Below are 25,521 nucleotides of genomic sequence, written 5' to 3'. Positions count from 1 at the left end.
ACACTTATTTGTCATTAACAACAATTTCCACAGAGACGAACAGGCTGCAGTCCCAGGCTGCTGTGGATCTACTGTCTCTGTCTTTATACTCATCTTTGTTTATGAAGTCAGAACACTCAATACTTGGTGGGACTTGATGGATCAAAAACTGTCAGAGGGCATATTTAAAAAAAAAAGTTTTACTGGTCACAGTAATCCTGAATAAATATTTCATTTCAGCAGATCTATGAAGTGTTGGAGCAGTGTTTTGAATGTAGGGCAGTGATTCTGTCCGTCATATTAGGTTCAAAATGGCATCTTGATTGGAATATTATGGACCAATGGACAAATCTGTTGGAAAAAAAAAATCCCCAAATAATTGAGAAAATAATCATATAATTACTAAATACAAGGGCTGCAAGATAATGCAAAAAAAAATGATGATGATTTGTATGATTTGTAGTCTGGGCGTCTCCGTAGCACCACAGCGCTAATGGTGCTAACAATGCTCCACAATCGGACACATTTTACTTTCATCAAAACAATTGCATCTCGTGTGATTTGGATATTGCACTGGGCCATATTGAGATTTCGATTAATTGCGCATGATTACTTCTTGGAGCCCCAGTGTGCAGCCGTCCAATAAGATGTCACCAACAAACTTCTGGAAAGGAGACGTGAAGTTAAGAGTTGGCCAGGTCAGGTCATGTTGGTGGCGATGGTTGACTGACTGGTGGTAAATGTGGCAGTTAAAACCAAAAGTGACACCTCTGTATGTGTCTGTTCTGCCTGCATGAACATATATCTGATTTTATTCGTACATACACAGGGCTGGGTTTGTGTGATTGATGAATCCTTTTTGGTCGATATCATCTATCTGAGGTATAAATGATAAAGTCTGGTTGATAACATATTTATTCCGCTGCTTTAGGTTTCATTGGAGAATCTTATTTCAGATGGTTTAATTAGTTTTTGTGAGACGTTTCACCATCTCTCTCTCTCTCTCTCTCTCTCTCTCTCTCTCTCTCTCTCTCTGTGCAGCTCCTTTGTAACAGGGACGGCGTGCTGCGAGAACTTCTCCCCTCTTCGCATCTGGGATGTTGAGCGGTGAGTGAGAAAGCTGCTCTGCATTACTGTATGTTGTAACACCTGGACAAAATATAGTTTGCTGGACATGCTTCTGTTGAGTGGTTAGAGGTTCGGCACAGTGGATACACACAGTAGAGCTTTCTTCGAATAACATTAAAGAGATAGTTTGCCACACTGAACAACATCCTTACTGAAAGATGAAAAAGTCAGCATTTTAAAAACAAACACTCACCACTGTTTCTTAATGTGTTTACCTGGCAACGAGCTGTGCTCAGCATCTAATCTACAGAGAACAGAGATGCAGCTCCTCCCTGTTGCTGCTTGAGCGCTGACCTGGTTAATCCACATGACAGGAGCGCAAGTTGCTCATGGCATGAGATGCTAGCTGATGGTCTGGACGGGCATGAATGAAAAATGCTAGAAGATTCCATGTATAAATTTACATTTAATCCCATTCATGTGTATTACAAGCAAGTAGGCTCAACAAGCACTTTATTAGGAACCCCAGCAAGTAGTGGGTAGTTCCCCCCTTTGGTTGGAAACTTTCCTCTGAGACTCTGCCCCATGTCGACATGACTGCATCACATCTGCATTATCCTGCTGGAAGTCGCCATTAGAAGAAGTGAACTGTGGCCACAATTTGTTTCATTACTTGAAACAACTCTGAAATCAGCCAACATCAGCACTCATCAATAATCCAGTGTTTTATAAAGCATCAGCCATATCTATGGGGCAAGTATTGTAGCTGTAGTATTACCCTCACTGTGTGGTAATTTTAATTGTGAGTTATGGACCAATTACCAGACAAGTCTGTCACTGACACTGATCTACAGGATCTGAACCACAGTCATTAACGATCAAACCTAAACCATGGACATTCTGCTGAGCTGAAGGGTTGTATTTTATCTCTGCTCTGTGACCTTTAGTAACCCTGTCCTCACTCAGTTTGCTCCTGTGCTGCAGCTGGACTGACTGACTGACTGACTGACTGACTGATACTCACTACATATACCACACAGCCGCTGTGGGTCCACAGGTTTTCCACAGGTCACAGTAGTCAGATTAGCTCTGTGCTGACGGGACGTGGGTGAACTGTGTGTTTGCTGGTTTGAATTGAGATGATGTGAGGTGACTCTGGGTCACACAGAATTTTGAGTGAGTGCTCATGGTGTTAGAAAATCCTTTTGGGTGCATGTGCATTTATATATTCCATATACTGTGCTCCAGTTCTTCTGGAGTGCAGTGCATTATGGGTTAAACACACTGTGATTATCAGTTATGGACAAGTTCCACTTCCAAACAATGTCCTCTTGTAAACCTAATTTACTAGATTAATGTTCCCACATGGCTTTTGTTCTGCATCAGTGCATGAAGACAGCAACAGTGTGGCCCTTTATCTGTCCAAAAAGCAAACGAAGCACACAACACACCAGTCCTGAGCTGGGAGCAGCTCAGAATGAGGGGCCTCTGAAAATTCCTGTCTTTGAAAGGCGAGGCTTAAACCTGATACATCTTTGACAAGGCTGCTGTAATTCCCGGCTTTACCTGAGCCAATTAAAACAGGCCGACACGACACAACACAAAGCTGCTTCCTGCTTCCAAAAGGCCTGGAAATCTGAGGAGGGGAGACGACGGGAGACACGCAGGGAGAGAGAGGGACGGGATGAGTGGGCAGGTTATTCTGCAGGTTGCAGGTGTGGAGGGAAATTGACGTGGTTACCTAGAGAATGCATGTGTCCTCTAAAGCCCAAGTGATTTCATTTTCTCCCTGGGCAGACGTGGAAACCTGCCCCTCCCTCACATGGAAATGTATTTATAAAGTGAAGAATATTTTGTGCTGGTGTAACCGGAGCAAATACCTTAAGATCAGCTGAAGAGAGTTCAACAGAGCTGACTTTAAATATTTACCTCAAACATCTCACAGTCATTTTTTTTTAAAGAGAGCTGCATTAAATATTGGAAAAGTAAACATCTGCCACCTGAGACTTTGTCAGTATTTACCCTCTATTTCAAATACTAGCAATAACAGTAGCTTAAACACAATGATTAAAAAAATGTAGGGGAGGCCTTGTTCCATTCAGGGACAAGGTACGAATCACCTGGTTCACTCTATGCTCAGTGTAGTCCTTTTTCCACATGAGAGGAAGTAGCTCCCTGTGACAGACACGGGCAATTTGAGAAGGAAAAAACTAAGTTTGAGGTAAGAGACTTCATTTATTTTTGAGACAGCAGCCTGCTCGGTACTCAGAGTCTTCAAACTGAAATCAGGTTTATTGTGTCTATGCAGATATCTTTCATACAAGTTGTTGTTAGCTAGTTCATGGCTACAAGAGTCTGGGTTACATGTATCAACAATACACACACACACACACACACACACACACACACACACACACAAACACACATATACAAATGCTCAGTTGTTGAAGCTGGTGCACACAACTTTTAAACTCACTCAGCTGACCTGCGGATGCGGCGTAATACAGTGTACTCCATAGGTGCGCTTGTGCGTAAGAAAACAGAAGTTCAGCAGTTGAAAAAAGTAGTGCTGTTTTCACAGGAAGACAACCTGCTGAAAATATTCTACATGACGCGTACATTTAAACAGATATTGGATTGTTTCGGTGGGCGTTTTTAAAAATGTCTAAAATCCATCATCCTGAGGGAGAAGTGAGGACACTCTTCCTCCTTCATACTCAGCTGTGACTGCCCTCCCTCTGTGGACCAGCTGACTAATAAGGTGCCTGTTTCTGTAACACCCCTGTCACATCTGAGTAGACATAAAATAAAAACACACACACCTCTGTCTGAATGCCAGAAAGACATGTCAGTAACAGACACTGTCACAGATTCCAGATGTCTGAAAGGACTCATGTTGACAGTCCGGCAGCCGAGCTCTGAGTCAGCTGAGGCCTGATCATCCATCAAGTCAGCCATCCTGCATCATTACGAGTCAGGAAGAGCAATGTCAACTGAAGTCTGGTCTCGGGTCCAGCCTCAGAGGCTGAGGGTGGAGTGTCTGCTGTTATCATCCTCACACAGGTCGATAAATACAGGCACCTTCAGAGTGTCTCACACACACACACACACACACACACACACACACACACACACACACACACACACACACACACACACAGTCCCCTGCTGTGATTTTCCATCTGATAAACAGCTGAGCGCAGCATACCGGGCTGAGCATGGCTGTACAGGCAGGTGGGTGCAGGGTGAGGGTGAGGGTGATCAGGGCACATTGTTCATGTTTACTGTTACTGTAACATTAAAACCTGTGTGTGTGTGTGTGTGTGTGTGTGTGTGTGTGTGTGTGTGTGTGCGTGTATATATACAGCCACAAGAATAAAAACAGTTTGCTGGCTTTTAATGTTGTGGCTGATCTGTGTACAGCCTGCTGTCACATCCAGACACTATCTCTCTTCCATCTTTTCTACTAAACACTAAAGGAGGTGAGAGGTTTACCAGAGGGAGGTGTCTGTCTGACCATTTTCAGCATTATGGTATATAGACTGCACGGCTAAAGTATACGGACACCTGAACACAGTACGTACATAGACAAGCGTGAGTGCCCATTTACTAACATACCTGCTGTGAAGCCTGGTGGTGACGACATTATGTTGTGGGGGTGTTTCTCTTCATTGACGAGAGAATGAATACTGCCGTGATTCTTGAGGAAAACATGCTGCCTCTGCTCGACAGCAGGAGGTGGGAAGGTGGTTCAGGCAAACTTGCGTCTGGCAGTGGCCACGGATCAGGGATTTTTTTTGGGTGGTAATAGTCTGCAGTGTTTTTGAATGTCATGTGACTTAAATGCGGAAAAAGTGTTTCCATTTCACTTTTGCAAAATATTGCTTGGTCCAGCAGTCTGAAAAACCCCCATGTAGGAGCCATGGATTCTGTGGTTTATATAATGTTATTCATTAGTGTTTTTTGATATCAGTTATTAATGTCATTTATTTTTGTGCGGTTGTGGTGATTGTGGAGAGTTGGGTCACATGGGTATGGGTGATGCCACGGATGTTAATAGTTGATATGAGCTCCTGTCCAGCTGTGTGTTGGAGGGGGAGAGGGGGTGAGTGGGTCGTTGTATTTTTTGTTGACCGCCACTTTCTTTTGACCGCTGTGGATATTTTGATGATAACTTTGTGCACGATATAATAATTTGATCCTTTTGTTGATAAAGGTTATTCTTGTCTTCCAGGTATTTTGGACTGGCAGCTAATCTTTTTGGTAGCGTGTCAGACAAATGAAACCAGACCTGACCTCAGCCTCCCAGCGACTTTTAGTTTGTGTCCGGAAGTCGCTACAAACCACCTCATCGTGTTTGCCACGTTCAAGTTTCTTTGAAATTCTCATCTTTCCCATTACTTGTTTTTTTAGTTGTAGATACTTGAAGACATTTTTATCCGAGAGGCTTCTTCAGGTCTCACAGACCGGTGAGGAGACCCAGGTATTTATTCCTCTTTCGTTATCAAGGCTGTTGATGTCACTTGGTTCGTTAGCGCTCCTGTCTGTTGGATGACTGACAATCTCCACAGACAGTGAGAAAAGCATTTCTTTATGGAGCTGCTTTGTGTTTGGGGTCAAACATGGGGTTACAAGCTGTTGACAGAAAGTCAGATGAACACTGGTGTCTAAGATGCTGAGAAGATTTCTCTTAACTGGAAGTGAAGGGCCTGAACCTGGAAAAACACATCCAGCTCTGCTAACGTCCTTTCATTTGAAATGAATATTTCAAATATATGAAAGGAAAAATAACTTGTATGTACGACTTGTAAACACACCCTCAGTTCCAGTAATCCCTTCACACACTGCATAGAACTTCTCCTCCCACACACACACACACACACACACAGACACACACGCACACTGTCTGCCCCCACTCACCAGCATCATCTTCACACCCTGTGCATTAGCACAACCGCACGTCCCTTTGATTCGAGCCCCATCTGAGCCAAAACATCATCATCATCAACAACAAGACACTGTTACACCTGCAGCACCAAACAACAGGTAGATCACAGGGAGGAGACCGCAGGCTTCCAGGAAGGATTCCAGCAGTCACTTCCTGTCTGAGGAAAATAGTGGCGGCACTGTCAGAGATGTTCACAGCTGGAGGGACAGACAGAGGTCACTGTTCTCAAATCAGATCAAAGGAGAAATGTTATTTTTGACATGTTTGAATTTGAGCACATTTTCAAACTAGGTGCAGTTTTCAGATCAGCTGTTAACTGCTAACAACCATCGCCTCCACCAGCTGTAAGAACAACTTTAGTTTTAAAACATATTTAGTTGAAGTTAAAAACACTAACTCTTAAGTCTGTTCTATTTACACCCCTCGACTAAGAGACTCGACTCTGTATCATCATATCTAGAATCAAAAACAACAAAGTGTGAGTGTGGCAAAATAATCCCGACTCAAAGGCCCATTTACTAACATACCTGCTGTGAAGCCTGGTGGTGACGACATTATGTTGTGGGGGTGTTTCTCTTCATTGACGAGAGAATGAATACTGCCGTGATTCTTGAGGAAAACATGCTGCCTCTGCTCGACAGCAGGAGGTGGGAAGGTGGTTCAGCTTTCTGCACGTGGCTTAAGGATAAGAAGGTAAAGTCCTTGAGTGGCCAAGTCAGAGCTTTGAGCTAAATCTGATTGAAAATCTGTGGATGAACAGTAGAGAGCAACAATTCTGCAGAGAAGAGTGAGCAAATATTCCCCAGTGTAGAACTACAGAGTTTTCCAACAATGTTATTCTAGTTTTTCTTTTTAATTAACTTTTTTTTTTTTTTTTTTTTTTTAAGATAAATTTTCTAGGGTAGAGGGTAGATATGATACATCAGGATTTACCAAAATGACATCAGTGCACTGAAGCAGTAAATTTCACCGGGAATTAAATAAAATAACTATAGAAATAAATAACTATAAATAAAATACATAAGAACAAATATGTATATATATATTATAGCATTATTAGGGTATATAATTATATTTTTTTTTTTTTTTTTTTTTGAACTTGAATGAAAACAAAGGCTCAAATATACATAAAATACTGCCTATATAACTTGACTTGAACCGAGCGTTTCCACTGCATTATTGCTTCTTAATAAAGGTTTTCATATCAGCGCATATCGGAGAATATATGCACCGATACCGATAATCTGTGATAGGCCGATATCAATATCGACCAATTAAATCGGTCGGGCTCTACATAAGATAATCTAATCATATCATAGTACAAACATGCTGTAAATACATTTTATACAATTGCACAAAAAAGGCAGAAGGAGAACTGAAAATGTTACTTGTCATGAAGCAAAAAGAGAAACTAAAGCTGGATATTTATATTAAAAAGTTTTGATTTCATTTGTTTTTTTAATTTTTCCACAAAGCTGACTATTTAAAAGGTTAATGAAGATTTTCTATTGTCACTGTATCAGAAACAGTCTGCAAGAGAGAGAACAGTGTGAGTTCATTATTATTGAAAAATGATGTGTTCCCTCTCACCTCATCCTAAAGCCGTAGCCCTAACCCCCAGAAGTTATCTCTGCAACGCCCCAACTGTGCAGAACGGCACTATGGGAAACACACAGGGACACACTATTTGGCTATCAGGGTCATTGTACTTAACCTTCTTTAAGAAATTTAAATGCTGTTCCTCAAATCACTATGTGGACAGCCAGCGCAGGCCTTTTCCAAATAATCACAGTGTAGATCAAAATCACAATATTGGTTCATAAAATAGCATTTAGCCCTCTGTGATTATTCTACATTTGTAGAATCATTTCCTTTCCCTCGGCACCAACAGGCGAACTGCAGGTTAAAAAACTCATATGGTAACACCTAAAAAGAATGGGAGGGGGGAGGGGAGGGGAGGGGGACAGCTCCCACTGAGGTCTTGGGGGTTTGATTTTAATTTCATTTAACACTTTCTCTTTTTCCCTCCGTTGCGATTAATTCTGTCCTTTTTTTTTTTCCCCCTCTCGGTGGCACAAAGGCATCTTATGATCAGCCATATAGAGGGGGATCCCACACAAGTGGCGCCATCAGACCAGCACCCCAACTTTTCACACTGTCTCCGCTCATGGCTAAACACAGAGGGGGAAAAAAAGCATCAAAGAGAAAGGACCCTGACCATCACTCCCAACTCCCAAGATTCCCCTCTGTTCCTTCAGAAAGGGAGCCCTCCTTTTTTTTTTTTTTTTTTTTTTTTTTTTTTACAATCAAATGGCCAGGCGAGAATTCCTGACATTCCTGACACTGAAAGGAGCGGGGTTAAATGTCTGCATTGGGCTGGACGCTCTGTTATACAAATTGCAGCTGTATTGTCTTTGCAGTGCACACGTGTATGTGACATTTTGAAGGTGGTCATTGTTGATGGGTCCCAGCAGCCGGCTCCCCCTCCTCTCTAACTGTGTCTGCCAGGAAGGCTCACATTCCTGCTGCAGTAGCGCTGCAGTGAGCTCAGAGGTGTGGGGTGAAAGCGGGTGGACGTGCAGCAGGTTGCGTGGCTCCCCTCTGTTTGTTTTAGCCAGTAAAAACCTCAGCAGGGTTCCTTTTCTCTACCTGTCTGATGGCTTTTGACGAGAGGGCCCGTTTCCCAGTGCGTCCCCAGGCTCCTGTTTAGAGCTTAGACTTAACTTTACAAGAGCCTCCAACCACTTCTGTCACAAAAACACACACACACTGCTTTTCTTTAGCTGTCCCCACACTAAAGGATAATGCCCTTAGCTTCTTCTATTTTTTTTTTTTCAACATTGTCAATTCATTAATGATTCCTTTCACAATTTGTGTGTGTGTGGCCCCTAAAGCCAACCTGACTCCTGCAGTGAGACCAGACAGGCTTAAATCAGGACTTAGACCCTGTGTGTCACACAGCCAGTGGCCCCCTCATAACAATCACTAAGTCTGTGCCCCCTAGGACCACCAGTCTACCCATCTCACAAAGTAGCTGCCACACTGCACCTCAAACTGCTTCATTCTCAAGAAGTAAAAATATTTCTCTGCAAAAACAACGATTTCCATTCCAATCTTAGTCATTTTTACACGAGGCTCAAAGAGTCATTGTCATTAGGGTGGGGTCAGTGTTACAACCTGGAACCTGCTTTTGTAGTTAAGTTATTTCTGTTATGATTAAATTATAAGTCAACATTAAGTGTCCCTGTGCAACATCACTAAAATAACATGATTCAAAGTTGTACCATATTACAATTTTTATATTATTTTATGTTTAAGTGTGACTGTTAGATCTTATGTATAATTAAAAACAAACAGGTGCAAACCTCAAAGTCCAACCTCAATGCAACAAAAGGCCATAAGGCCATCTGCATGAACCAGGTTATAACAGGAAAGAAACCACACTGTGAGACTTGATGAAGGTGTACAACAGCATCTGTTGGCTACTGGATATAAAGTGAAACACAGCTGCAGCAGTGGTCAGGAGGTTATAGGAGGAGCCATGCTACCAGTAACAGAAGGCGCAGTGGCGGCCTCGAAAAGTTACGCCACGCACAATTTACTATTTACACAATCTTGCAATGAAAAACAAACATGCGTTTGTTTCTGACCCTGCACAAGGATTGTCTTTGGAAGCTGGTGTTTCAGTGACTGAGGGGACAGTGAGAGGGACGGTGCATGAAGCCCACCTCTATGGACGACGGCCGAGAAGAAAACCACTGCTCACAAACTGCAAGATTAGACTTTGATAAAGAACATGAAAAGAAGCCTGATGAATGTTGGAGGCACATTGTTTGGTCAGATGAAACCAAAATAAATTAGTTTGGATCAGATGAAGTCCAGCATGTTGGGTGTGGACCTGCTCAGGACCACCACAGTGACTGCATGGTGCCGACCGTGAAACATGGAAGTGGGAGCTCACTGATGAAGGGCTGCTTTAGAGCAAAAAGTGTGAGGAAGATGACATTTAGAGATGACTCTATGAATGCAAGTCTCTTTACCCAGATGCTGAATTAAATCAATAGAACACCTCTGGAGTATTTAAAGCAGAAGGTCGAGCAACAACAGCCCTCCATCAAAGAGCAGCTGGAAAGAAACATCTGTGAAGAATGACAGAACAAAATAAAAGCAGACACACAGAATATTAACAAAATAAAAGTATGGAATCTCACTAATGAAGGGTGAACTGACTTCTGCTGCGGTAGGTTCTTTATTATGAACCTTTTATTTTAGTTTAATCAGTCCAACATTTCTGTTTTTCAATGAATTATCTTCATTGTTATTTGACTTTTGTTAAAAACAAATAAAATTATGTTGAATGGACAGGAATTGTAATTACTCAACATTGGTTAGAAACCAGCAGTTCATAGGTTAAATGAGAGCGTCTGAAATGTAACTAAGAATCCCTCATTGCTCAACGGTGCACACATATACAGTAAAGGCAGTAGGTCAAAGTTGAGGCATGAAGCCGGTCTGTAAACTGTGAGGGACGTTTATGAACAGTTTGGCTGTAGACACTCACTCCTCACTAGAGAGGCAGTCCAGGTCCTCGCCCAGGTGCGTGTCATCTCCCACCTGGACCAGCGTCCTGCTACATCTGACTTCTGCAGCTGGTCCAGGATGGGCTCTCACACCACTCCTCTTCTCTGGTCACTTGACTGGCTCCCTGTCTTCACTGAGCCTGACATCAGCCGTCCTGTATCATGAGGCTGGAGAGAGGAGAGAAGTAGTTCAGGTCTGATGAGCTGTCTCACAGAAATGTTGCATTTATTATCATGGGAAATGTTTAACAGTGTGTGGATTACTCTTCTAATAAAAAAAAAACAACTGCCTCACTAGCACTCACCACTTTTATTAAGAGGCCTCACTTTACCTGGTTTCCTTACACTTATTGAATAGATGTAGTACTTAGTACTTACACCAACGTCTCCCACTGCCCCGAAGCTTCAGTGATGTCCCTCACTTGTATGTCTCTTTGGACAAAAGGGTTTACTGTATGAATGCGTGGTCGTCTCTTCCAAATAAGTTGACTAAAAGTTTCCAACTTATAAGATCGTCTGGCCGCTCGTGTTTTTCTTGCCCCTTCAGACTCCATTTTATCAACGTGCTGTGTTCCCTCATCTCACCAGTGAACTTGGTGGGTACAATATTCTCATCACTGGTGGAAATGATGGCCAGAATTGTTAAAAAAATAAGAATTGTAATGAACTGGATAAACACGTCAGTGGACTCAAGTTTGTTGTGTCAGATGTCTCTATTAGAAAGAATATATTCATTTATTCACTGTGATGGATCAGGATAGTTGTTGGCACATCATGCCCACTGTGCTGCTGATGGTAGTGTGAGTGGCGTTGCAGATCCCCCCTTCCTCTCCTCTCTCAGCTATACCACCTGTGTGATGTCTTTTGCAAGGGGATTGTCCCATGAGTCCCTTTCTTGTCTGTTAGCGACCTTTGAACCTCCCACTTACCCAAATGTTACCTCACCCTCAGCAGCATGTTGTGACAGTAAACCAGCCTCAGAAATGCTCCAGCATGTCCTGTGTGCTGATATCACTGACCACACAACTGCTTCTGTCCACAGAACACAGATGATGCACGTGGAAGGAAACACATTTGGTTAATGTCTGAAGTTCATAGTTTAACTTTATGATGCTTAATGTACAGAATATGAACAACTATACCTAATAACCAGGGATGTAGCAGTACATGTTTTTTCATCCCAGACTGTTCTGTCCAGGATGTTTGGTTCCCTATGCTATGCTACGCCCTGATGAATAAGCCTGATACGCTCTCATTAATCTAATTAATTAAGTACATCTTAGCATGTGCAAAATAAAAATGTAAAGTGCAAAGTTTTGACCGTACACCGTAAATAAAGATAGACGTAGCCACTGTGACGTCACCCGCACGTTTCTAAAGAGAGGTTTTGAAGCTCAGAGTGAGCTGCTCCACCGTCACCATCTTGGCAGTGAACTGACTATAGATAAGATAAACATCTTCAGTAAAAATCAATGTGCATGGAGCTGAGAGATGGACAAATGTATCGTTTTAGTTTTTATAATGAGAGTTGGTGACAATTTGAACAAAATAGAACAACCCCTGATTTATTCCAAATACAGTTTTCAATATAAACAGAAGCCGCTCATGTTCTATATCATTTCATTAAAGCAGACCACTTAAGACAATGAGTAGTTTAGTCTTTTAATACAGTTGGAACATTACAAGCACACTGGCATCTTTTTTTCTTATTGACCATGTTGATGTTTAAGGTTAATAACTTTACAGCAAGAATTATTGCTAATGAGATACACAGCCCTTCTTATGATGTCATCCACTTGCAGCATGTCATTACTACATTTCCACTGATTTGAGATTGATGATCAACGGTGTCTGACAACCTGTGATTTTTGAAGCTCACAGTCTATGATGGTGTATTCTGATGGTTATGACTCAGCCAGTCAGCTATGTCTTTCCCATGTGACACCTTTCAGTCAGGCATTCTCCAGGCCAGACTCAGGTATTTAACATAATGGACCCAGAGGTGCTCTGGGAAGGATGGTCAGATCAGAACATTGTGCCGCGGCTCACTAACAGATACAGTCATTCTGACAGATTATACGCTTACACCTCCATCCTGTAATCACACGCGGCCCATAAAAGCCAGTGACCTACCAATTTGAGAATCCCTGCTGTTTTGCACTGTGCACCAGCTCATCGCATGGTGCTATTACTGGCTTTAAGATCCCCGCACAGATGTCAGGTCCATTTTATGGAAGCCCAGCTTTTATTTTCCTCTCACATTTGGTTGTTTGTTACCTTTTTTTTAAAGCAAGAAAAAAAAAAAACAGTGTTAGATTGTAATCTTGTTGTTTGAAGGATTTCAGGGGCCGGGGTTATGAATTGATGATCTCTTTTCAGTTGGAGTGGTAGTGCTGTGATGGAGACATCATTATTTAGTTATGAATGAACAGGCTCGCATCCCTTTGGCTTGAATGAGTTTCTTTTTGTGTGGCATGTGCTAAGCTCCTTGGTTTTAGTGGTAAGGGGAAAATGAGGGGTCACTACCCCACACAGACACAAACTCAGCCTCATCACAGACTCCCCATTGGCCCGGGCTTAGTCATGAGATCCTGGCAATGAGAGAGCTCTCACCCAATAAGGCGTCCTGTGGGGAAAGCCCTGGTCCAATAAGAAGGACCCCTGGGGTAAGGCTTGGGGATTACCAGCCCGAGTCTGCGGATTGAGCTCCAGGGCGAGGGAGGGGGCACGAGTCGAAGCACAGGGCTGCTCTGTCGCCAAGGCCAGCGGACTCCTTTAAATGGTTGCTACGGGGCAGGTATCAAACGTGCGAGAGTCGCACAGAGTCACGGTCATGGAGGGTATTAAATGGCAACAAAGAGACAGTTATTCTGCAATAATCCGCCCTGCTGAGTGCAAGTTATTCTCCAATAATCAAGAGGCGAGGAGCAAGCGGCACAGAGCTGTGATCACAAGAGCATGGTGCTGCATGCAGCTGCACACACACACACACACACACACACACACACACAGGGCACACCACTTCAACCCAGACAAACTTTATTTATCACTTGTCCATGCACACAATTTATGTGTCCAGAGTCCCACACAATCCAGACTCAGTGACACAGACAAAACTCCAGTGTCGATTTCAAGTGAACAAATTTATGTTGAAGATGGAAAATATAAGTTGAGATGCTGTAACTAAAAAACAATCATACAGCAATGATGAAGATAATAACATGACAAAATGATACTTCTCTTGGCATGTTAAATGATATGTATACGATAGTTTCATTTGTATTTTCATATATTTGTGCGCCGGAACAGGTGGAAGCATGTGATGCTAACAGGTGTGGGTTAGTATATGATTACTGTGACATGATGTGAATTTGTATCAATGTGGTAGTTACTTGTGAATTATTAGACAAAAACAAACATTTCCATTTTATCTGAAAACAGATTCCCATTTGATTTTCCAGAAAATGTGCAATATAACACTGAATAGATAGCAGGGTATAAAACAGCAGTGTGATAGAGAATTAAATCCATATTGGTCAGTCCCACATGAATGTTTGTTCTAATTAATATGTGCTGATTAATTCACTTGATTAAGTGACACTTCACACAAGGGGTTTCAAACTATAACATGAGTTGTGTTTATACTTCACACAAGGGGTCAATGGGAGTTCCACAGTAGCAACCTTCATTTACCACAATACTGGAAGGCTGATCTGATGCAGGTTTTCATTGGGTGTTGTCTTCTGTCAGGGTTGTGTTTGTCACTGGTTCTCTTTATGATTTTCACGGACAGGCCTCAAGTCAGTGCTGGGGGTTGGAGAGTGTCCAGTTTGGAGACCTTGGAGAGTTGTTTCTCTGCTGGTTAGGTTTAGGCTCAAAAACTACTTGGTTAGGGTTAGGAATTGACCGTGGTGTGGGGTAAAATAACTACTTCCTCAACATTAGACAATGTTTGTTGTCATGGTTACAATAATAACAACATGGTTAACTTTGTTGAACGGTCATGGCCAATAGAAACAACATAAACTGCTACTTTCAGGTGGGAATGGAACAGCGCTCTCGTGTGTCATATTCATCCATCCACCACAACCTCCTCCTGACGTGGACTTTGTCTCTCTTTATACTACGTCACCGCACTTTTCCCTTTGCTCCTGTCATCATTACTACCACCACTAGATGTTGCCTAGCAACAAAACGGCTATTCAAACAAGTGAATATTATCCCTTTTACACCCAAGCACACCCAGCTTCTTGAAAAGTTTCCCTAAATTATGGTAACATCCCATCGTGTATGTTTTATTTTTTTTTTTTTGCAGAAATGTCTCAAATCACAGATTATTTTAAAAAGAGAGTTCGTGAGGAGAAGAATCTCGAGGACAGATGAAACAGTGCAGTCATCATTAGTTCTTCTAATATGGGAAAAAATGTTAATTCATGTTACTGACGAGATACGGTTCATGTGTCAGGGCTAAATGTAGGCTTAGTTAATACCACCACCGCCAGGAACAACCCTGTAATCTGGGTGTTGTACCGGACCATTGTGGTGAAGAACGGTAAATTGGTTTATCAGTTTTGGTGGTCACGAGCTTTGGGTAGTGATGAGTGAATGAGTGGAGGAAATGAGTTTCCTTTGTAAGGTGGCTGGATTCACCCTTGTAAACGGGCTGAGGAGCTCAGTCGCTGCTCTTTCAAGGGGAAAGGAACCAGTTGAGGTAGTTTGGGCACCTGATCAGGATGCTTCCTGGGCACCTCCATTCTGAGGTTTTCCAGGCATGTCCAAGTGCTAGGAGACCCCAGGGTAGACCCAGAACACACAGGAGAGATTATATACTGTATCTTATCTGACATGGACCTAGGGGTGGTGCAGCAGGAGCTGGAGAACACTGCTGGGGCGAGGGACGTCTGAGCGACCTTGCTCAGTCTGCTGCCACTGCAACCCAACGCCGTGTTGCAGCGGGATTGGTTTCATATCACAATTTAATTGTATTACCCAAATTAACATGTGGGCATTCTTTGTAGTTAGTGTAACAAAAAGAGCAAGGTCAGCCATATGTCAGTATTGGACTGTTCTGTTCAGTTGCCATACTCATGTTTTTTTCATTCACTGTGACAGAGAGCAGGACACACAGGGAGTCTGTCAGTCATCATGTCAGGGCCATAAAACCCTCAGCAGTCGATCATTTTACCTCATGCTTGTTTGTTCTATCACCCACAACCAGCCTCACCAATTAAATTGTTAAGATGTTTAGGTTTAGCTTAGAGATATTCAACAGGTGGGGCAAATATACTGAAGAAAGTGAAATGAATTTTAAATAAAGCCTGAATAATAAGTTGGAATGAAATACAATTTAGAAATAATAAACATTTTGCTTTATGTGATTGAATTTGATAGATTGATTTCTATAGATATATATTTCACCACTTATTTAGTTCACTGTCCAAGACGCTCCCATGAGAGATTAATTGTCACACACCTGGGCGCACAAGATGCGTGGAGCATTATCTGTTCAAGATCGTGGTTGTAAGAACTGTTTAAAATACTTGTGATGAAGGTCTAGAGCGATCAAAGCGTTAGGATGATCAATAAATTGTGATGCTGAGCAAGAGCAGGGTGAGGGATCCTCTTCTTTTCAAGACTGAAGTGACACTTTCCAAAACATCTGGACCGAAGACATTTGGATGTGCAAATATCTTCATCGAGAAAACTGTTCATTTATGAAAATAATTTTGTCACATTTATTCTTTTGTTCTCAACATTTCATATGTGATGAGTTTTTTGGACAATGATAACACAAACTTCTCTTCTCCTCTCTTCTCATCTTCTCATCAGGTTGGAGTGTGTGAGCAGTCTGGGCTCAGAGTTTCGCCGCGGGGCCGGTGTGTTGGACATGGTGTTTGAGTCTCCATTCCAGCTCTTCACCTGCGGCTACGATACCTTCATTCGACTGTGGGACCTCAGACTCAGCCCACGGTACGCCACCGCCTCCCTACAGTCAGTGCTCTGTAGGATTTTATCATGCGGCCATTAGTACACGTTACTTTCTGTAAGTGTGCAGCAATTAATCTATTTTAACCATTGCTCCAAATACTCTGTCAGTTAATGTTGGATCTTTTGGTTAAATAGTGACACCTAGAGTGCTTCAGAGTTTTACCACTTCTTGAGACCAGCTGTAGTCACCTTTGAGGACACAGTCTTCCCCCTGGGGTGTACATCAGACAGATAAAGACTTACACACTGCGTTTTTTTCAGATTTTCTGAAGAACAATGTAAACAGGTATAAATATCATAAAGGTCCATAAAGTATGAAGGTAGATATTCGTATGTTCTTTGATTATAGATCAGGTCTAGGTTCTATATTAATACTGTGAAAGTATCAAAGCCTCAGTCCACAGAGAAATGCACACAGCCTGTATTCAGAAACTGAGCCTTAAAACCAGCCGTCAGGACTTCTGGAACTTTGTGATGTCACAACAAAGCAGCCACCGTTCTCAGCCATGCCCCAAGCCCCGCTCACCTGGACCCACCATCCAACCTTTCAGGATTTGGTTTCCCTGAGTGTTTTACCTGAAAACAGTCAGCCAATCAGATGAGAGGCTCAGAGCCTCCTCTCTTCTGATTGGCTCACCGACCTGTTGTTACTTAGAGCGCCAGTGTTTCGGTTTTTCGGCTGCACGCAAGGGTTTACGGCACCCAGCATGTGTCAGGTACAGTGTCTAGTGCTGGCGGTACAAACAGCACAGCTGCTGGTCACTTCATATGAACATTTGAAGAACAAATCAGTGCAGATTACAACAATAAAAATCTCACCACCGGGTCTGAATAAGCGGAGACATCAGTAATGAATGTGAAACGACACATGGAGTTGAAGCATCTGACCAGTCTGAACTGAATCTGACTAAATAATGATCACAGAAATCATGAAGAAAGGGTCAGACCATGAACCTACAGCTGCAAAGTTCCTCCACCTGAGTCAAACTCACAGAATACACATAAAGCATATACTCATATTGGTTTTTCTTATCTTTTAAAAGTAATCTCTGTCTAGTAATTCATGTAGTTTGAGAAGTGGCAGTGATTTGAGGCTGAGGATGGATGGATGGAGGAGGATCCACTTAAAATGAAGTGTAAAAAAAAAAAGTAGTTCATTTTTTTTGGACTGTGAACTTAGTTCACATTCCAGATTGTGAAATATGGCCTGCTGAGGTGGTTTGGGCATCTGATCAGAATGCCTCCTGGGCACCTCCATACTGTCACATGACCATGATGCTGTGGTGTCCAAAACATCTTCCAGCCCTCTCTCACCACAGCCAGGACACCTGCTTCAGTGCACCTCTGCTCTGCCACCGAAAGAATGTTCATGTCAGACGCTGAATCCAAAGAGGAAGCCCGGATAGCAGCAGATAGTGTTATGCTGCGTAGTATTTTTCAGCTGTGTTTTAGTTGTTTCAGTTGAAGTGTACCATGTTCTGCTGTTATGTGCAGTGTGTAAAGTGTATGAACCCTGTGTCAAACAAAATGTGTATGAACCCTGTCTGTAGTTCCCTCAGTATTGTCTTTGTGGTGTAAACTCTTTTCTCTCCAGCAGTGTGAGCACAGGGACCTGACCAGCAGCTCTCTGTGGTGTCGATATTAATGCAGCAGCCCTCACTCCAGTATATGCCGACAGGGTCCCCAACATGATTGGGGAGGGCAGCATTTATTTAGGACAGCAGGGGTTGGTGGGGTTTTGGGCTGTATTTCAGGGGGATCAGTCAAGTAAGACAAATCAGATGTGATTGGCAGATCGCTCTTGGGACTTTGAAAAGGGTTGGGTTGGGGTGAAGGTTGGCAGAGGGGGGTCCCTCTTTAGATATCAATAATTCATATGGTCAAACCTAACCAACCTCAAAAGGCTCCCAGGGTCATCCAGGAGGTTCAGGTTGTCTGGAGGTGGGGCTCACCGCCAAAGACAAATGCACTGTAATAGACAAAAAAGAAATGCAGATTCTGTGTGGTCCCATGGTGCTGAACAGATCTAATGATCAGTTTGATTATAAAGTCTTTGTCTTTTCAATATGAACAGTCGGAGTGGGTGATATAGTGAAATCCGCTTTCTTAATACATGTCATTTTATATCAGGATTTTAGTCTAATTTACTATGTAGTTGTGATAAAGCTAATGAAAACTCTATTGAGAAAATGTTAGAATTATTGATTCAATATTCTCATTTATTGACTGTCAGCTGAATTGCACTGTGACTCTATGAAGTTATGTCCGAACAAATGCTTCCAACTGAGCTTCGCCTCATGTATTGCATTGCAGTGCCACACAGTTTAATTATCATAGTTATATCAGAAAATATCCTCATTAATATCATGAATCGTGAGCATGTGCATATGCATGTGCGTGTGTATGTGTGTCCCTAGGAGGCTGGGTGGAGGTGGCTGTGGTTAAGGGTGAGGGGAAGTATTTTGGGGATAAGTATTTTCTGCCAATAGACATCGATCCTCCATTAGAGCAGCCTCATCAATAAGTGATGGAGAGACACCAGGGGCAGACAGTGGGGCAGCAGAGATGTCTGGAGGCTCTCTCTCTCCCTCTCACTCTCTCTCTCTCCCACACATACACACACAAATAATACATACAAATGTACACTCTAAATTTAGCAAGCTTTTATGGGGGAGGTCAGTCATTGTCATTGCATCCTGGAAGTGAAAAATACAAACACAGTACAAAGCCACAAAAGTCCTTGCTATACAGTTCACCAATTTACACACACACACACACACACACACAGACATCTCCTTGTTCACCCTTGTTATAGGGCAGTCCTGTGTGTGTCTCCAAACACACACAGGTGTAATCTCTCCTGAACTGTTTCAGTTCAGATTCAACATCCAGCAGTCAGACATTATTGTTCCTGCTGCAGCAAAAAACAAACAACAACATCATGTTTATCTCGGCACGTGTGTAAACTCTCCCACCCTTCCCAACAGGAAGTGTGCGATGGAGTGGGAGGAGCCTCATGACAGCGCTCTGTACTGCATCCAGACGGACGGAAATCACATGATCGCCAGCGGCTCCTCGTACTACGGTGTTGTACGACTCTGGGACAAACGGCAGACTGAATGCCTGCAGGTACACACTGATATGTACAGTGTGAGTCAGGTAGAGTGCTTCACATGTGGAGCAATAATGTAATGACGTTATAATGTGATTTTATGTTTTGTTTGTTGTGCAGTTCTTCCAGCTGAGCTCAGACCCGGTGAGCAGCCCGGTGTACTGCCTGAGGTTCAGCAGCACTCGCCTGTACGCAGCCCTGGCCACCGCCCTGCACTCACTGGACTTCAGACAGAACCCCGTCTATATCAGATGATACACACACACACACACACAAACACACACACACACACACAGCTCAAATTTATCAGTTTAATAAAGGTGTCTATTTTCACAATAAAAGTTTTCACATTTTAAAAGGAACTGATGTTGCTTCGTTTTGTTCGCTGCTTTGGGTTTGGAAGAACTGAAACTTTGTGTTTAAAGGGGCAATACCCCATAAAGTTGTAGGACACATAAGAGAAAGGAGAACAATCAAAATCAAAGCAGCAGAGGCAGAGAGATCCTGATTTCTGGTCCCTGGTGTCTGGATCCTACATTTCCCATGTGCAACTGGATAGCATCTTCCAGTGGCCCATGTCTTTTGAAATACTTTTTGTAACACAGACTTCCTGTTATAAAATAACCCTGATGACATCACTATGACATCAGCAGCAGCAAAATATGAAGATTCAGGGCTGCGGTTGAAAAAGTTTTTTTTTCTTATGAAGGTTGAAACTGATGAAATGAGCTGAAGTCTCTGAGCAGCACCATGATCACAGCTGCTCCACTTCTCTACATGAGGAGGAAAGGCGCTTCAGTGCTTCCTATCTTATCTCCTTTAGCAGAGGAAACACTGGACCTTCCTTTAGGAAAGGAGAGGAGAAAATGTCATCCCACAAAAACGATGTAGGATCAAGTTTGTTGTACAATGTGAGGATGCAAAAGCTCTGTGCAATATATTTCATTATTTTCAATACTTCTTTTTTGTTTTAGTGTGAATGCTATTACTTATTGTTCTGTTTGCACATTATGTAAATATCTTTACAAATGCAAGTACTTATAATGTACATACCTTCTTATATATGGTTGATTTGTTATTTTTCTACTTTTTACCATTATTACTTTCTTCTACCTCGTTTGAAGTGAATGGGCGTGTGGGATCAATAAAGGTTTATCTTATCTTATCTTATCTTATCTTATCTTATCTTATCTTCCCCACAGTGACTCAGTCCAGAACTGATGGAAATCCTTGTCTGATCCACTGAAACCCAAATCCATAAATATAGATTTATTCTCTTTAAATCCAGTCAGGAGTCGTCATGAAGAACAAGCAGATTGGATTTATATGTAACAATATCATCATGATAACAAAATACTACAGTCTATACATAAATGTTGTTTCACTAAATCTCCTCCCAATTTGTAAAGCACTAAAAATGATTTTTTTTTGTCAAAACAAATGTAAAAAAAAATGTCAAAAGCCTATGCCAGGAAACTCTATATACTTATGTCTGAATATAATTTATTCTGGCGTCTTTATTGTCTCAACTTTCTCAATTGTATTTTTCTTTCATGCTATCTTATTTCAACGTTTCAATCCTGTTTGCTTTGTTTTTGTGGTTAGGAAATGAGTATTTATCGTCCGTGTGTTCTAAATAAAATTAATTTTAAAAGATCCTAGTGTAAGTGCAGTGGGATTCACCGCACCATGGTTGTCTTTTCCTAAGTCCTTCACATCTTTCCTTGACCTCATGGCGTTTTCTATCGAAGCGAAGGAAAAGTGGTTAGAGAAGAAGATTATTTTGCCTTTTCAACCGCAGCCCCCGAGTTCAACTGTCACATCCATGATACTGCTGCTCCACTGGCTTGTGTGACTTGAGTCGACCTCTCAGTAAGAGTTACATTCATCTGTTTTTCTGATCCTGGTGTTTATTCGCAATATTCCAGATAAATCCCGTCCTTTTATTCCCTTCAAAAACTATAGTTTGAGATTGTTTTATTACAAATATCAATGTGATTGTGAACAGCATTTTCACCTGTAATGATGTTGACTGTAAACAGAGAGAAACTGTTAATACCCTGTGAAAGTGAGCCGGACATGAGAAGCATGCCGAAGCCTGCAGGTAAAGGGCTAATCCGTTAGCTTGAGGCACTGTGAGCACAAATGCTCAACGCGTAAGAATCATGTGCACACACTCTTTGCAGTGAATAAGTCCCAGTGAGGAACTCACAGCTCCTTCGTCCACAGCACTGTGGAGTGGGTCTCTAGATCCAGCCGAAGCCTTTGAAGGGATTAAGGCACATTAGCCTCTTGACAAACCCATCTCATTGCTGTGGAAACACACTGTTTGGGTTTACATACATTTGACCCTTGCACCTGAGATCACACAACAGAGGGGATTGAAGTGTTTGACCCCCCAAATCCACTCCGTACAATGTGAGGATCCACTTGATGGACAGAGAGCACATCCACATGATCACACATCTGGATTATCAAACCACACATACAGTGCACCTGGTGTTTCACACACAAGAACAGGACTAGTGGTGTATGAAGTATGCAGTGTGAATGCTGTAGGTGTGTGTGGTTGGGTGGTCAATTGTATGCCATTTACACTTGGCATTAAAGGAGCTGTTTGTAAGTTTTGCTAATGCTATATAGCCAACATTAGTATCAACAGCTGTTTACTTACGAGTCTAGAAGAAACACTGTGAGTTCAGCATCAAACCTCATTCCTTTACTCACCAACAGCTGTCTCCAGAGGTGGAAAGCAACCCTCTTGTTTTGCTTCTATTTCTATTACTTCTTTTCCTCTACCTAAGATAGCATGCTAACCAGCTAGCTCCAGTCCAGGTCAGCCCTTCTCGTCACTTCCTGATACCAAGAAGGCTGCCCTCAAGAAGTAGCCCTGCTCAGAGGATTTATTATATCCTCTTGCATTGTAAACACAACGACGGCTGAAGCTTTTGCCAAGACTGGTAAGTAAACAGCTGTTAATGCTAACGCTGGCTACGTAGCAATAGCAAAACTTAGAAATAGCCCCTTTAAGATGCACCTGTATCTGAATACGTTATGTGGATAAGGTAAAACACATATTTGACCAATACGTCTCGTTCAGTTTCTGCATTAATACATGGCATTTGTACGACTTGAGATGACAGAAAATACCTTCCTAGTGGGTACGTTTGGGCTACGTACCTACTATGTGTCCAACATGCAACTGTGATTTAGTATTTGTGCGGGGTGGATCAATTTGTGCTGGTATTTTTGAACTATGGTGTATAAAAGCTTTTTTCTTCAGCCTAAATCATACAAGGTAGTTTAAGTGGGGAATTGTTTTGCCTAGGCCTATGTAGGGTTTCCCCACAGAAACTGATGAAGCGCTAGCACCCAATTTTAAACAGCTAAAGATGTGCAAAATGGATGTATTGGTCCAATCCACGTTCTATAGCAGAATGCATTTGAACTGGAATGCGATTGGAGGTGGTCAGGCCCACATTGTGATTGGATCTCAGCCTGTCCGAACACTGAGATCACATTCTGATGAAAAAAATCCACCCTGCAAGTTGACTTCACCTCTCCCAGGTAGTTTAAGCTGCCTGGAACAAGCTACAGGTAGCAGCAGTAGAGATCTGGCTCCAGGCTGATCAGAAACATAACAATGACATATCTGAACGTATAAGTGAAGAAGGTTAATCTGAACAGACACCGCAAGCAGTTCAGACAGAGTATAAATCACATTTACAACTTAAGCAGGAGAGGTATACAGAGACATGCAGTAGTAAGGCCGCGTGTGAATTTGTGTTTGCGTGTTGGTGTACCAGCCACACATGTCCCTGGGTGTCCACTCTGAGTCCAAGCCGTGGCCCTCCCTGCTGGCCATTAATGGCATATATTAGATCATATGCTGTCCATTAACTAATATGCCAGAGCCTCATAAGAGGAATGGCCAGGGTGCGTACAGACATTGCACACCCATGCAGGAGATGTGGCCCCCAGGGACCCCTTACGGTTGAATTAATCATAGAGTCTGGGGATGGGGGCGGTCTCCACAACAAGAAAACCTCACACCAGTTTTTCTGGGTGGAGTATTTTGTTAAATACAATCAGTAGTTAGAATAATTTGAAGACAAAATTTCAGTGAAAAATTATGAATCTGGTTTGAGTCCAGCCTCAGGAAGAAAACATAAACCCTGTCAGTGTACTGCCTGAACAACATTAGCATTTACAGCAGCAGAAAAGGAAAAGGGAGCTCCCCCGGACACCATGATATAGTTCGCACACTGGTGTGAAGTAAAATGCTTAAAGAGCATATCTATTGTTTAAAATCTAAGTTGACTGCTTTCTCACTCACTGACTGCAACAAAAGGCCAAAGTAAAACCAGAACTTCTGGGTTCTGTTCCAAAAGTAAGAAAACCTCATTTAGAATCCCATCGACATTTGTAACGACGCAAATAACGAGGAAGAGCTTTCCTGTCTCATTTAAAGATACTAACTTTGTTGTTTATTCAATATTTCTGTGTATACCGCTTTTAGTTCTAGACCGTTGTGGGCTAAATGTCACGACTTAACAGGGGAGGTCAGTCCCTGCACAAGTGGAGGCGCCACTGCCATTTAAACATCTCTGTAATAACAGCAGGATACTATATGTTTTCAGACTGCGGACAGCTCCAAAGCTGGAAATTTGACTTTAGCAGAAAGTGTTTGTGAATATCATGAATGTGAAACTCACTTATGATGATGTAAGTACTCACGCTCACTCAATTTTGATGGGAGCTGTAGTTTTTTGTTGCTGAAAAATAAACGTTGTTTGATTTTGTTGCTTTCATGGGAGGGACAGTAGACCCCAGAAACACTCTCGGTTTCTCATACTGAAGGAGAAGATTGCATTAGTTACAGAAACTAGAGGAACCTCATAGGTCAATAGGAAGATTTCCTTCTATTTTCTTAACAAATTTCATGAACAGAAAACAAGTTGCAGGGTGTAACGCTTGCAGGAGGTGATACAAGAGCAAAATATGATCTATTGATGGTGTAACCAGACATTTCTTGGTCAGCAGTATTCTGCTCTCTTCGCAGTACATGTGCCTCCTAAAAGACCGTCACACCTGTCCCACTGTAAACAATGGCAGGTGGGAACCAAAAGTGCTCCACACTAAAGGTAACTTAAATGCTACACCTACAAAATATAGATATATATATAATAAAGTGCCACGACTGATAATGAAATTATTATAAAATAGACTATATTAAGTAATATTTATTATTTTATAATAAACTCAAGTAATATTGCACCACCTTATAAACAACATAAATTCATACGTTAAACTTAGAATTGAAATAACCCAAATGTGTACAATGGTATAATGATAACAGGTGACAACTGTATTCCTTTAAACTTCAAAACATCATGCTGCTGATATCATTACTTTAGCCATGTTGATGATTTGCCTTATTTGATCTTATTAGTCTTATCTTAGTCAAAGGTTCTTGTAACAAAATGAAGTGCACTCCTGCACACACTGCTCCTCATCCACACACACATGATGCATTTATTTTACAGAATCACCGGATTGAACCCTGCACACACACACACACACACACACACACACAAATTTTGTTCTTTTATACGACACTAAAACGTGCCAACACGCAGGAGAGAAATATTTTGGTTTTGAAATACCTAATAGCTCTATAGACTGTAGTCCTAAAGATGAGTTTTTCTATACGCTACTCCTCTGTAGGAAACCAAAGGTATCGCTTTAAAAATGAACCTGTGATCAGGTGAACTGTAGTTGGAGGTGGATGACAGTGGGTGGCTGATAGTGGATGTCTGGGTATCAGTATCAGTCAGTGGTCATGA

At 42.1% G+C, this 25,521-nt stretch overlaps 1 protein-coding gene across 1 annotated transcript in view; it reads left to right on the top strand.

Annotated features, from left to right (window-relative positions):
* fbxw4 (F-box and WD repeat domain containing 4) overlaps window positions 1-20,033 on the top strand; it is a 50,505-nt gene extending 30,472 nt beyond the window's left edge. Inside the window, exons 6-9 of the mRNA XM_022743801.1 lie at window positions 1,021-1,086; window positions 16,405-16,545; window positions 19,551-19,692; window positions 19,796-20,033. Coding sequence (XP_022599522.1) covers window positions 1,021-1,086; window positions 16,405-16,545; window positions 19,551-19,692; window positions 19,796-19,930 — 484 coding nt within the window. The 3' untranslated portion in view covers window positions 19,931-20,033. The remainder of the gene's footprint in view (window positions 1-1,020; window positions 1,087-16,404; window positions 16,546-19,550; window positions 19,693-19,795) is intronic.
* The last annotated feature ends 5,488 nt before the right edge of the window (window positions 20,034-25,521 follow it).

Source organism: Seriola dumerili, unplaced genomic scaffold (genome assembly GCF_002260705.1).
Source record: "Seriola dumerili isolate Sdu_G_001 unplaced genomic scaffold, Sdu_1.0 BDQW01000073.1, whole genome shotgun sequence".
Classification (NCBI taxonomy): domain Eukaryota; kingdom Metazoa; phylum Chordata; class Actinopteri; order Carangiformes; family Carangidae; genus Seriola; species Seriola dumerili.
The sequence above is the reverse complement of the archived record's forward strand: the minus strand, read 5'-3'. Positions and strand labels throughout refer to the sequence as shown.